We start from the raw sequence: 15,050 nt of genomic DNA on the forward strand, positions 1-15,050 counted from the left end.
CTCCACATCTTCAGGAAGTTGACGTGAAGATGAATGCGTGGGGAGCATGGATTTTTGAGGTCTAGGAGTAGGGGGTATGTGGAAGCCAGTGACAGAGCTGAGCGTCACATCCAGGGTATCTTAGAGCAAAACAGGTGGCTCACATGGACCCAGGAACACGCCAGCAGAGAGGTGACTGAAGGCGGCGCTCCGGTCACAGAAGCATGAGGATCTGGCTGTCATGGGCCCCGTGGCCAGGCATCACCAGGTCTGTGAGGACCAGGGCAGCTGCTGCCCCCTGCCTAGCCTGGCAGCCTGGGCTAAGGGAGAACGCTAGGCTGGTGTCTGTGGAGAACACTGTCCCTGCAGCCCTGCCATAGGAGCCACCCTGGCTTTTATGACCTCACAGGAGGTGTGGGTCCAGTTGGAGGCCAGAGCCAGGCCTCTAGGGCAGAGGGCGAACGGCCCCTCCAGGAGGGAGCCAGGAGATTACGCAGCTCCATGTAGGTCCACGCTTAGGTTGGGAGGATCCACTATGAAGAAGGTCAAGAAGAAAAGGTCAGAGGCCAAACGCCACCGAGACTCCACCTCCCAGCATGCTAGCTCCAATTCCACCTCTCAGCAGCCTAGTCCTGAATCCACACCACAGGAGCCTAGTCCTGAATCCACACCACAGCGGCCTAGCCCTGAATCCACGCCACAGCAGTCCAGCCTTGAAACCACCTCCCAGCAGCCGGCATCCCAAGCCCTTCCAGCACCCGAAATCCGCCGCTCCTCTCGCTGTCTGTTATCTCCAGATGCTAACATGAAGGCAGCCCCTCAATCCAGGAAAGCAGGTGGGCTGTCTTCTAGCTTCAGCATTTCCAGCCTTCCTGCTGATGGAGTTCCGGGTCATCCCAGAGGCTGGTTCTTGTAGGATAGTGATGCATGGTTAAAGTGTATCCTGGAGCTGTGTTGTAGAGTGTGAAGGTTTTTGTTTTTGTTTCTACCCAAGAGACCAGGATTCCTGGGTTTTGTTATTTCTCATCATCCTGAGTCTCATTGAAGACAGCCACACATACATATAAACATTTAACTTGGTTCTATAGTAATACTTGCTCACTAGGAATCAGCAGTGCCATGCAACTGCTAAAAAATAAAAACCAAGGATGCATTAATAGAAGCATATGGTTTAGAATAAGGGGGGTGATGATACTGCTTTATTCTGTCCTCATCAAGCTATCATTTTGGGCTGTAAAAGATGCCTGACAAACTAGTCCAAGGAAGATAGTCCAGGTTGATGGAGGATGAGAGGGATCAGGGAGGCCATTTAGTGTATGACAGCCGATTGAAGGAATTGGAGGATGTCTGTCTGTCAGGTGGAAGATGTGAATAGACTTGTTCTTTATTGTCCTGAGAAGTCTAAGGGCCTGATATGGTTTGGCTATGTCCCCACCCAGATCTCATCTTGAATTCCCAGTGTTGTGGGAAGGACCCAGTGGGAAGTAATTGAATCATGGGGGCAGGTCTTTTCCGTGGTGTTCTCATGATACTGAATAAGTCTCATGAGATCTAATGGTTTTTAAAAAGGGAGTTTCGGCCGGGCGCGTTGGCTCAAGCCTGTAATCCCAGCACTTTGGAAGGCCGAATCGGGCGGATCATGAGGTCAGGGGATCGAGACCATCCTTGCTAACACAGTGAAACCCCGTCTCTACTAAAAAAATACAAAAAACTAGCCGGGCGAGGTGGCGGGTGCCTGTAGTCCCAGCTACTCGGGAGGCTGAGGCAGGAGTATGGCATAAACCCAGGAGGCGGAGCTTACAGTGAGTCGAGATCCGGCCATTGTACTCCAGCCTGGGTGACAGAGCAAAACTCTGTCTCAAAAAAAAAAAAAAAAAACAAAAAACAAAAAAACAAACAAACAAAAAAACCAAAAAGGGAGTTTCCCTGCACAAACTCTCTTCTCTTGTCTGCCGCCACGTGAGATGTGCCTTTTACCTTCCACCATGATTATGAGGCCTCCCCAGTCACGTGGAACTGTAAGTCCAACAAACCTCTTTCCTTCGTAAATCGCCCAGTCTCAGATATGTCTTTATCAGCAGTGCGAAAACAGACACATACAGGCCCAGGGATAGGATAGCCAGACAAAATACAAAACTCTTAGTTAAATTTTAATTTTAGTAAACAACAAATAATATTTTTAGTATGTGTGTCCCAAATATTGCATGGGCATCCTATATTTTTATTTGCTAAATTAACAACCTTACCCATGGAAGACATTAGCGACAGACAGACTTTGGCTCAACATAAAAAACTTCCCAACAATTAGCTCTGTCTGAAAATGGAACGGCTGTCAGGAAAAGTGGTTCCCCATCTTCTTGGGAGCCAAACAGTGTCTGAATAAGCACTGGATTGTGTAGAGGGAATTCAAGTGGAGTTCAGGAGGTGGGCTGGTTTATACTGCTAACAATAATGGTGATAGCAAACTAACATCACTAAGCATTTACTGTGTACCTAGCATTCAGCTCAGGTGTCTTAATTTTCACATGTGACAATCCTATAAAAGTTCTATATCATCTCCATTTTATAGATGGGGAAACTGAGGCTCATAGGAGACAAACAAGTTGCTCCTGAGCAGAAGCTGGTAGCCCTGAGAAGGGAAACCTGCTCTATTCTGACTCCAGAACCCTCACTCTAAACCACAGCACTGACCTTTCCATTCCAAGAGGCCTAGGAGTCTCCACAAGAGGAAGAATATCTTTGTCCGAGCAGCTCCTGGATCTGCCGTGAGCCAGTGCCCATGGCTCCACAGCCTTGAACAGGGCACACTCCCTGGGCCACAGTTTACCCCCCGGGATTGTGTGAGCATAAAAGAAAGAAGAGATGGAGATGAGAGTGCTAAATGCAAGGCATGCCATGCCAATGATCCTTCCATGGCCAGGAATCAATCCCTTCTTGACAAATGATAATGATTTTGAGCGCCATACTATATGGTGTAAAGACTGTGATCATCAGCCACTGAGAGAAACATTTCCGGGTTATGGTCTTCAGAACTAGTAGAAAGCAAAACTTTCCATTCCCAAGTCTTTTAATGATCACATGTGACTCACACTCTGAGAGGAATTTGGCCCATTGAAGAGGCAAAGCAAGAAACGGTGGTGGCTCGCCAGCGGTTACAGTGGACACCCTATACTTCTCCCAAAGGAATTCTCTGCAGTAGAAAGGAATGTTGGAGATGCAGGATAAGGGCCTGCAAGTAAAGCATGCCATTTTCTAAAATCCAAGCCTTTTTGTGTGCAGAAATATTGTAGCTCAAGAAAATGCCAGTCTTCCACTAGGATGGGTATAATCAGAAGGATGGACAATAACAAGTGTTGGTGAGGATGTAGAGAAGCTGGAATCCTCATACACTGTAGGCGGGAATGTAAAATGGTGCAGCTACTGTGGAAACAGTCTGGTGGTTCCTCAGAGGAACATGAAGTTACCTTATGACCCAGCAATTCCACTTCTTGGTGTATATCCAAGAGAATTCGAAGCATATTATTAAGCATATTAGAAGCACACCAAAACTTGTACACAAATGCTCAAAGCAGCAGCATTTGTAATAGCCAAAAAGCAGGAACAACCTAAATGTCCATCAGCTGATGAATGGGTAAACAAAACATCGTATGAAATACCACAGTACAATGAATATGGTGAAATACTATTTGACAATTAAAAGAGATGACGCCCTCATACATGGGACAATATGGATGAACCTTATAGACATTTGGCTAAGTGAAAGAGTCCAGTCTCCCAAAAACCCACACATCGAATGATTCTATTTACATAAAATGTTCAAAATAAGCAAATGTATTACCAGGAACTGGGAGAATGGGGGGTAACTGCTCATGGAGATAGGGTTTCTTTTTGGGGAAATGAAGATGTTCTGAAATTAGTGGTGATGGCCACAAAACTTGGTGAATACACTAAAAACCACTGAGCGCTCTAAAAGGGTGAACTTTATTCCCTGGGAATGATGTCTCAATTTAAAAACTTTTCTGTAACTAAAAATAGAGACAAGTCTTGCCTTTAGAATCCCCTCTCCTTATTCCGGGAAAGTACGTGTCATGGGCAAGTCTAAGCAGAAAGTGTACGGAGTCTGCCAGGTTCACTCTCCGTTTCACGCAGCTTAGGGTCAGAAGAATCTGTAGCTCTGTCAAGAAGCCACAGGGCTACAGATAGGAAACAAGAGGGAATAATCCAGCCAGAAATTATCTTGCCTGACCACAGAGGGTATCATCTACATTCTGCTGGGATCCATACCAGAGGAGGACAGAAACAGAAGATAAGATCGGGACTGGAAACTGGAGCTGTGGTTGTCTTCCGGATGGATCAGTATGCTCTAGATCAATGGAACGTGGCAGCTCCAATTCCAGGAATCTCAGTGCAGCCTCTCCTGGGGTGGGCAGTCACCTGAAATTCCACTTTCACTGAATTAAACGTGAGAAAGCCTGAGTTGAGAAAGCCAACTTCTGCAATCTACTCCCCAGAAGGGCATATCCCTTAAATTATCTGAGCCTCAGTTTCTTTATTTGTAAAACAAGAGCAACAGTATCCCCTTTACAGGATTACTGTGAAATTAAATGAGATGGGCACGCTAAGTCCAAAGCATCCTGAAGGCGTAAGCCATGACACCATCAGCACCACCTCCATCATCATCATCATTGTTGCTACTCCCAGGTAGCACCAGTATAAAACAGCCATTTTCTCATGCAGTCAGTCTTCACTTCTGTTTGGTTAGAGAACATTTTGTGGGAGAACTGCCTTCCTTGGGTAGTTCATTCCCAAATCCTCAATGATGCCTTGGAAAAAATCCAGGGTTTGCCCTGGTAATCCTGCAGCTGCTGCTGTTTTGGGGGGCCTTCTCAGACTGTGTTCCAGGCTCCCCTGCCCCCACCTCCCAGGGCAGGTACCTCCCTCACCTCTCTCCTTCTGTCCCCACAGGGCCTCTGACTCGTGCCGGCCCACATTCCTGCTCCTGTGCCACTTGCCCCTGCAGCTCTGCTTGCTGGCGTCGTCTGGGGCTGTGCCATAGCCGCATCTTCGATGTCCTTCTGCCTCGGGACTGGCAGATGGCGCCAGGGAGAGGACTCCCCAACCTGCTCACCTTCTACAGGTTCCAAGCATGAGGGGCTGGAACCTCAGGGCACACAGTTCCCAGGGCCAGGCTCTGCCCCCAGACCTTATTAGCAATCATGTATCATTCCTCTTGGGAATCCCAGGCCGAAGGAAAGCCTTTTCCTCTTTCCTTTGGCCACTTCCTGGACGTTGGCAGGCAGGGCCCATTCTGACCGGCCCCACCTCCTGGGGTACCCTCTCCACCTGTACAGAGAGGTGCCAGTTTTCTTCCTCACTGGGATTTGCCTCCTCAGTGGCTTCCTTTTTATTTTCTCCAGAGATGCCTTCCCCCTCCTCAGAACACTCTCCCTCTCAGCCCTTCATAGATTCCGAGTCGCTCAGGGCCTTTGTGTTTAAACGCTGTTTGGCCATGCACCTCCGTGGCCCCTCAGTGGCCTGTGTCACAGGCTGGGGCCTTAGGTTCTGGATCTGCCTATGAATGTCGCCTAGAATTTAATGATAAAAAACTACTTGTAACTCATATGCCTCCTCCACACAACAGCAAGACCTCAGCCCCCTTCAGAGTGTGCTGAGCTCTTTCTGGGGATCCCCATAGGCGACGTGTGCTCCCAGGCTGGTCTGTTGGTGGCAGCCCCCATGACATCACCCATAGTATCTGTCCTTCCTTCCTCTTCCCACAAAGCCACCAGGAGCAGTGTCATGGCTGCCACTGCCCTCATAGGAAGACCCTATCCCTGCCGGGAACAGACTGGAGATGTTCCTGTCTTTGGCGCTGCTAGGTTACATGCATGGGCCGGGAGAGGGGTTGCCATCTGCCCCACCTGAGGGCCTCACAGATCTCAATGATAGAGGCCCTTCCATTTGGTGACTTCATACCCCCACCCCAGGAGCTGAGCCCCCCCAGCCCCCATCCTCATCCTGTTCCACTTCCCATCCTCTTCCCTACCCAATCCCCTCTCCTTTCTGTAGCTGAAAAACTCCATCTCTCCTACATAGGAAGAGAAGCAAATAGATACTGGGGCATGTGGGGAAAACATGCTTGGAGCCAGAAATACTCCGCCACCCAGTAAGCCCCGTCAAGGAAAGGTCTGCCTGCCACCGTTAGCCACACCCCGCCCATACGCTTAGTACTTCCATCCATCCATGGCCAAATTGTGCCATGGGTTCTTATCGTTTTAAAACCAGCAAGTGTTATTGAGCGAAACTTACTATGCAGAAGACATGGGGTACTGTGAGGGAAACCAGAACAGGGAACTTTACCCCTAAAATTGTTGCAGTCTGCATGGAGAGCTAAGACCCGTGCATTTAGAAACCAAGACGCAAGATGCAAAGAGCCGTGTGTCCTCTGGGAGAGGCTCCAATAGGAACCTCTGAAAGGTTCCAACAGAAACAGGCTCCAACAGGAATCTCTGAAAGGTTCCTGTCAGCAGCATGTGAGCCGAGTCCAAAAGGATCTTGAAGCCATCTCTGGCTTAAGATGAAAAGCAGGAGCAATCTAGGTGCAGGAAAAGGCAAACACAAGGCTCAGAATCAGGAAAGAGAGCAGGGAGGGACAGGGACCATGTCTGGTCAGGACAAGACATACAGTTCTAATGCTGTTCCAATTTTAGTACCTGCATGCTTTTCTCAACAGAGTGTAATGTTGGCTTTTGGCTTTCAATCCACATTCACATTAAACAAGAATCCTTATTTTTGTAGGATTTTTATCAAAATGGGTATTGCATTTTTTGAATGCCCTCCTCACAATTATTGCTTTAATCATCTGTTTTCCTTGCCTTTGTGTGGGTGTAATATATTATTTCCCAAGGTTCCTTTTTCTCAATGGAGTCAAGTGATAGAACCTACCTCATAGGGTTGTTGTGAGGCTTGAAGAAGACACCGGGTGTGAAGTGTTTAGCACAAGGCCTGGCTCACAGCAGACTTGACCACCTTCCTAACCTGGTCCCCCTCTGAATGTTCAGGGCAGCTGGCATCCCAGGCCAGCTCACCCTCTGATCCTCAGGGGTCTTTCGGCAGGGACTTTTTAGAAGGGTGGGAAGAATTAAATGTTCTCTTAAAAGGAGTTTGGAGAGGGGGAAGATGGGTATTCCTGCAATCCTGAGAGGGCCACTTAATTTCCACTTTCTCCTGCTTGTGGAGAGGCACCGAAGCCCAGCTTCCCACTACCCTCACTTTTGCTTTGCTCTACAGAAAACCTTCAAGAAAACCCTCCAGTCATCGTAACACGTGTCCTCCAAGCCCTCGGAACTGTGGCTGTGGCTCTGGGGGCTCTAGGAGCTGCCTACTACATCACTGAATCCTTGTGAACAAGCCCCTAGGCCCACAGTCCGGCAGGTATGTGGAGCATTCTGTCCCTTCGAATGGAGGTGATCTTTTCAGGTGGAGCAAGCCCCGGCCTCTCAAGAGAAGCTTGACAGTGGAGTGACTCCTTCCTGGGCTCAGAGTCAGCCAGCATGGCCCTCTAGGGAAGACCTGATGTTCTCGATGCTAGACTCATTATTATAATCATCTGAACAGAGCCCCCACCTCCGCTGCCCTGGGATGGTTTCCCTGGTCATGGACCCTGGACGAGAGGAAATGGGAGGGATGGGGACAAAGTTTCCTACCCATCTCGGACCTTTTTCCCTGCCTTGAAAGCTTGCCTCCTACCCAATCCTACCGGTCTGTCACCCATAAAGCCCCCTTCTTCCATGAAACCTTCCTCCATCTTCCCAACTTCAATGATGTCTTCCATCTTCTCAATCCCTGTCCTCTCCACCTGTGCCTCCTGTGTTGTGGATGATGCTGTTGTTTGCCTGTGGCCTGTCTCCCAGCTGTCCTGCAAGATCCTTGAGGGCAAGGGGCATGGCTCACACAGCCATCTTCCCTCACCCCTGGAAGCAGAGCCTGAGACTGGGGTTGGATGGACAGGGTTTATTGAGGAGGTGCACTCAGGGAGTGAGGGAGGGAGGGAGGCAAGAGGAGGCAAGGGAAGGAGCTGAGAAGGAGGAGGCCAGACCTCAGCTTGACCCTGTGGGAGCCCTGGAACAAGAATTACAACACAGTTAGTCTCAGCAGAGGGGAGAGGCTTGCCCCCTGGTGCTCCTTCTTGTCAATGCTTGGCTCTAAGGGTTGGGTAGGGACTGCATGTCTTTGTGGAAAGAGCAGCTCCCTTTGGGCTGAGGGCACTTCCCTAGAGGAGGGGCAGCTCTGAGCTGTTAGCAGCACACTCACAACTCGCAGGAGTTGAGCAGTGGATGCACCAGCCCCAGAAAGGGGATAATCATCGGTTTTCCTTGCCTCTGCAGTGGGCGTAATATATTATTTCCCAAGGTTCCTCTCTCTCAATGGAGTGAAATGATAGAACCTACCTTGTAGGGTTATTGTGAGGCTTGAAGAAGACATTGGGTTTGAAGTGTGAGGGTCTGGGGGGGCACCAACAACTTCCACAATGATCCCCTTGCCACGTCCACACTTAGCAAATGCTTAATAAGTGACAATGGGGATGATAGCATGGGGGTAATGAGAAGCATTTCACCCTACTTCCAGACCTCCACTAGCCCCAAGAGTTGATAGGTGATGGGACTGGGAGAAGATGTTCAGAATATCTCAAAAGCCAAACCCAGAAGGTAAACTCCAGGGACACCTTACCATCCCTTCATGTGCTCTGTGATGCCATGTCCCATGTCTGTGGCAGAGGACATAGTAGTTCCTTAGCTGCTATGCTATTTCCTGAGACATTTCCTGAGTGGCAAGAACCTCAGTTTCCTCATCTGTAAATAGGGAAAATTACAGTACCTTCCTCTTGAGCCTGTTGGGAGAAGTGAGATAAGGTGTTAGAGGACAGAGCTCATTGCTGGGGGGTCCTGTTGCTGTTGTCAACATGGACGTGGTGGGAAGGATGCCAGCTTTGGAGTTAGAGCTGCTGGCTCATTTCTTGACTCTGCTGCCTGATAGCTGGGTGTTAGGGACATGTTTCTTAATTTCTCTGACAGTGTCATGTCTAGTGGGGAGAATAATAACTACCTCCATGGGCAATGGTTTTGAGGATTAACTGAGGGGATATGCAGAAATGCCAGGCACAGGACCTGGTGACAGGGGTGGATGGATGTTGGCCATTGACAATGTGACGAATGCACCCGAGTTAAAGCATTTTCTCTTCAAAATTCCTTGCAGCAGAACCTAATGGTTGTGAGCTGGAGTTCTGGAGGCAGGCAGGCTTGAGGTCAGAGGCCTCTTCAAAACCCAGTATTTCTGAGGCCTGGGGCAAGTACCCTAACTCCTGATGTCTCATTTTCTTTTCGTTCAATGGAGATAATAATAGCACAGCTCTCACTGGATTGTTGGGGAGATTGAGTGGAAAAAATGCATGTAAAATACTTAGCACAGTTCCTGGCACAGGATAAGCACTCAAGAAAGCTACATCACCACCAATACCACCACCATCAGCACCATCACAATTATCACCATCATTCTCATCACTATCACCATCATCATCACCACCACCATCACCATCATCATCACCATCATCTGCATTACCATGATCATCACCACCACCATCACCGTCATCACCATCATCATCATCACAATCATCACCACCATCATCACCATCATCATCATCACCATCATCACCATCATTACCACCATCATCATCACCATCACCATCATCACCACCATCACTACCATCATCATCACCATCATCACCACCACCATCACCATCACCATCAACATCACCACCATCATCACCATCACCATCATCATCACCACCATCATCACCATCATCATCACCATCATCATCATCATCACCATCATCACCACCATCATCATCATCACCATCATCATCACAATCATCACCACCACCATCACCATCATCACCATCACCATCATCACCACCACCACCATCACCACCACCACCATCATCATCACAATCATCACCACCACCATCACCATCATCATCACCACCACCACCATCATCACCATCATCATCATCACCATCACCATCATCATCACCATCATCATCGCCACCACCACCTTCACTGTCATTACCATCACCATCATCACCATAATCATCACCATCACCACTGTCATCACCATCACCATCATCACCATCATTACCACCATCATCATCACCATCACCATCATCACCACCACCACCATCATCATCATCAATCATCATCACCACCACTATCACCATCATCACTACTACCATCATCACCACCACCATCATCATCACCACCGTCATCACCATCACCATCATCACCATCACCATCATCGTCATCACCATCACCATCATCAACACCATCACCAGCATCACCACCATCATCATCACCACCACCATCATCACCACCACCATCATCATCACCACCATCATCACCATCACCATCATCATCACCACCACTATCACCATCATCATCATCACAATCATCATCACCACCATCATCACCATCACCATCATCACCATCATCATCGCCATCATCTGCGTTACCACGATCATCACCACCACCATCAACATCATCATCATCACCATCACCATCATCATCACCATCATAATCACCATCACCATCATCACCATCATTACCACCATCATCATCACCATCACCATCATCACCACCATCACCATCACCACCATCACCATCATTACCATCACCATCATCATCACCATCACCATCATCACCACCACCATCATTATCATCACCATCACCATCATCATCCCATCACCATCATCATTACCATCATTATCATCACCACCATCATCATCACCATCATCATCACCACCATCACCATCATCACCATCATCATCATCACTACCACCACCATCATCACCATCATCTTCATCACCACCACCATCACCATCATCATCACTACCACCACCATCACCATCATAACCATCACCATCATCACTGCCACCACCATTATCACCACCACCACCATCATCACCATCACCATCATCACCATCATCATCACCACCATCATCACCATCACCATCATCATCACCATCATCATCATCACCACTACCATCATCACCACCATCATCACCACCATCATCATCACCATCATCACATCACCATCACCATCATCATCACCATCATCATCATCACCATCATCACCACCCCCATCACTATCATCATCATTATCACCATCATCACCATCATCATCACCACCACCATCATCACCACCACCCACCTCTATCACCAGGCCCTGCACCTGGCAATTCTGCACATCCCCTCAATCTTTACAACCATCATCCTTGGAGGTAGTTGCCATCATCACCATTATCATCATCATTATCATCATTACTATTTGTTAAATCAATGACTTTTGATACCTGTAAAATCACTTAATATTTTTCTTTAAATTCGCTTACTTTTTGACTGGGAATAGTGGCTCAAACCTGTAATCCTAGACCTTTGGGAGGCCCAGGCAGGAGGATAACTTGAGCCTGGGAGTTTGAGACCAGCCTGGGTAACATACCAAGACCTTGTCTCTACAAAAAAAAAAAAAAAAAAAAAAGAGTGAGAAGAAGAAAAAAGATTAAAAAGTTAACCAGGCATGGTGGCACACGCCTGTAATCCCAGCTATTTGGGAGGCTGAGGTGGAAGGATTGCATGAGCTCAGCAGTTGGAGGTTGCAATGAGCCATAATTGCACCAATGCACTCCAGTCTGGGTGACAGAACTCTTGAGACCCTGTCTCAAGAAAGAAAAAAAAAAAGGCCGGGTGAGGTGGCTCACGCTTGTAATCCCAGCACTTTGGGAGGCCGAGGCGGGCGGATCACGAGGTCAGGAGATTAATACCATCCTGGCCAACATGGTGAAACCCCGTCTCTACTAAAAATACAAAAAAATTAGCTGGACATGGTGGCGGGCACCTGTAGTCACAGCTACTCAGGAGGCTGAGGCAGGAGAATGGCATGAACCCAGGAAGCCGAGCTTGCAGTGAGCCGAAATCACACCACTGCACTCCAGCCTGGGCAAAAGAGCAAGACCCTGTCTCAAAAAATTTTAAAAAATAGGCCGGGCACAGTGGTTCACACCTGTAATCCCAGCACTTTGGGAGGCCAAGGTGGGTGGATCACCTGAGGTCAGGAGTTCAAGACCAGCCTGACCAACATGAAGAAACTCTGTCACACTAAAAATGCAAAATTAGCAGGGCATGGTGGCGCATGCCTGTAATCCCAACTACTCGGAAGGCTGAGGCAGGAGAATCGCTTGAACCCGGGAGGCAGAGGTTGCAGTGAGCTGAGATCGTATCATTGCACTCCAGCCTGGACAACAAGAGCAAAATTCCGTCTCAAAAAAAAAAAAAAAAAAGAATATTAGCTTACTTTTTAACTGCCCAGGGAAGAACTTTAGCCAATGAAAGCCTCCCGGGCACCTGTATGAGAGTCACTGTTGGGGAGGGTGATGGGGGTACATCATGGGGGTACATTAAGTTGTGCTGAGCTTGTAGGCTCAGCTCTTAATTAACAGGCAGTTTGACATCCTTCACTGTCCAGGGAGCGAAGAACCATCTGACGACAGTGGCGTCTTTCCTCTTTGGGGAAAGATGCTTCTAGAATGTTCTTTCCTAAAGTTTGGTGAACCTCTCCCTTGGCATCTTCCTCAGCTGAGGATAAGGCCCTGAAAGCAAAGGACTTCTTTCCCAGCCATTTTGGGCATTGAGTGTGGTCAAACCACTGCAGTGTAGCTTTTGGGGGGTGAGACTCCATCATAGCTGCAGGGGACCCGGGGAAGGCGCTGGCACCAATGAGATGAGCAGGAGCCAAGCCTGGCCAGGCGCCTGGCAAAAGGCATTACAGCCTGAGGTGTGTGGCTGAAAGAAAGAGTGGATGCAAGGAATGGAAGAAATTTGAATCCTAAATAGTTTATTTCTCCACAGAAGGATCACAGTTGCTGAACCCTCACCTATGAGGCTGTGAAACTGGAAAGCCACAGGATTCCAGGTCACATGGGGTATTGTCTAAGCTGATTGGTCTGTCCTTGTTTTTCTTACAGATCCAGTTTCCATCAAAGGACCTGTCTTGTCACTAAAATTTAAAAAAAGGAAAAAAAAAAGAATTCTGTTTCTTTAGCACATTTTACTTTAGAGACATAAAAGTTGGACTTGGCAAATGGCTAGGAAGGGAGGTGTGGGGACCCCGGTGACCTTTTGAGCCGCAGGTCAAGCAGAATTGGTGCCTGTCATTCCTGTTCAGAGCCACAGACCCCCGGTGGAACAGCTTTCTCTGCACATACTCACAGAACACAGTGTTTGCTTTAGATGTTCTCACTCTAAATGAAGGGATTATAAAGCTTAACTCAATAGCTAACGTAATTAGTCATCTGCACCTGTGTCCCAGGGTACTCCCAGTTAGTGGGAATAGGAGAAATGTACCGGTTCGCCTCCAGGCCTGCACCCCAGAGGACAGAGGCCCTGTGCCCAGGAACACCATCTGTAGAAATAGGTTCTTTTAGGGTCACCTGTGATGGGGAGTGGCCTGCCATGCAGCCTTGTGGTTAGTGCTGGTGATGTGGCTACACCCAGCCGGTGCCTGGTGGGATTTTACCTCCAGCTCCTGAACAGCCGATTCAAAATCTTAGTTCAAGGTGATCCCAGCAAACACCAGTAGGGGAGAGGAGTGTAAACGAGGGAAGGAGGCTGGGCTTGGTGGCTCATGCCTATAATCCCGACTTGGGAGGCCAAGGCGGGAGGATGGCTTAAGCCCAGGAGGTCAACGCTGCAGTGAGCTATGATTGCGCCTCTGCACTCCAGCCTGGACGACATAGCAAGACCCTGTCTCAAACAAAATAAAAAGGAACCACCAGAGAAGGGAGGACAGCCAGTACTGGTGAGTCCTAATGCAGTGGCCACTGAGGGCAGCTGAAGCCTGATCCTGCTGGGGCGTCATGGGATGGGAGAAGGGAGAACACACACCACACAGCATAGTCATCCCACCTGACAGGGAGCTGAGGTATTTGTAACCTGTTGGTCTTGGAGAAAGGCTGTGAGGAGGGAGGTGGTTAATTCCTCCACACTTTTGTCCCACTCTGGAGAGGAAACCCCCAGGCAAAGAAATGTAGATGCGAGGTGGGGGTCAGCCCACATGCACTGGAACGGTGACAGCTGACAGCGGTGACAGCGGCATATGGTGTAGGGGTGGAGGGAGGACAATGCTGAATGCCTGTGAGGCATCCACACACCCATGCCCAGGTGACCTACTATGCCTCTAAGAGTTAGTTAGACTGGGACCCAGCAGGGCAGCCGTTGGGGAGGCAGGGAGCTGGTTTGCCCGCAACAGCACTGGTGTGATTGGGCAGGATGGGCCAGGCTGGAGCCCATTCTTCACCTCCCAGTCCCAGAATTTCCTTTGTGAAACAGGTGTGGGAGTTGCGTGGGGTCATGTTGTGGTCCTGTCCTGCAGGGACAATGAAAGGACCTATAGACATGGTGGAAGGGACTGGGTACTCCATGGCTGCAGCTTCTGGACTGAAGACACTTCCTTTTTCTGGCGTATTGAGGTCCCCCTTTGTTGTAAATGTTGGACAACCTAACCCAAACTAGGCTTAAGCAAAATGAGAATGTATTCGCTCCTATAAAAGTCAGGAGAGAGTTCTGGTTCAGATGTGGCTTGCTCCAGGGGCACAGGCCGTTTCCCTCTCTCTGTAGCAGAGTTAGTTCCATTCTAGCTGCAGCAGCAACAGCTCCCAGCCTACAGAGGTCAAGTGTAGCAGAGAGGGTGAGCCGGCCCATCTCCCTGCAGCAAAAGGCATCACAGCTCTGACTAGGTCCTGTGTCCCTCCTGGTAGCCATCACTGTGCCCAGGAAAATGCAGGGGGCTGGTTGGCCAGGTTGGAGCTGCACAGCCTCCTTTGGAACATGAGGATAAAATCCACAGAAACTGTGAGCACTGAGCAGGGAAGAAAATGATTCTCCAACTGCAGTGTGGGTAACCTGTTACCAAAAGGGTTGGGAATGGGCACTGGGCAGCTAAAAACAGCACATGCCCCCTCCAGT

The 15,050-nt window shown here is 48.9% G+C and overlaps 1 protein-coding gene across 1 annotated transcript; it reads left to right on the top strand.

Moving 5' to 3' along the window:
* Positions 1 to 428: 428 nt before the first annotated feature.
* Positions 429 to 7,546, top strand: SPATA3 (spermatogenesis associated 3). The gene is made up of 3 exons (XM_007966607.3): positions 429 to 815; positions 4,945 to 5,116; positions 7,270 to 7,546. The coding sequence occupies exons 1-3, from the start codon at positions 515 to 517 to the stop codon at positions 7,373 to 7,375; spliced, it is 579 nt and encodes a 192-aa protein (XP_007964798.3). The 5' UTR covers positions 429 to 514; the 3' UTR covers positions 7,376 to 7,546.
* Positions 7,547 to 15,050: the final 7,504 nt, after the last annotated feature.

This window comes from Chlorocebus sabaeus, chromosome 10, assembly GCF_047675955.1.
Source record: "Chlorocebus sabaeus isolate Y175 chromosome 10, mChlSab1.0.hap1, whole genome shotgun sequence".
Lineage (NCBI taxonomy): Eukaryota > Metazoa > Chordata > Mammalia > Primates > Cercopithecidae > Chlorocebus > Chlorocebus sabaeus.

What these genes read in the sequence shown, in the direction of transcription:
- SPATA3 (XM_007966607.3), top strand. Translation starts at nt 515, where the DNA reads ATGAAGAAGGTCAAGAAGAAAAGGTCAGAGGCCAAACGCCACCGAGAC. An exon ending in CCCTCAATCCAGGAAAGCAG is followed by an intron (nt 816 to 4,944) that starts GTGGGCTGTCTT and finishes CTGTCCCCACAG; the next exon opens with GGCCTCTGACTCGTGCCGGC. An exon ending in AACCTGCTCACCTTCTACAG is followed by an intron (nt 5,117 to 7,269) that starts GTTCCAAGCATG and finishes TTTGCTCTACAG; the next exon opens with AAAACCTTCAAGAAAACCCT.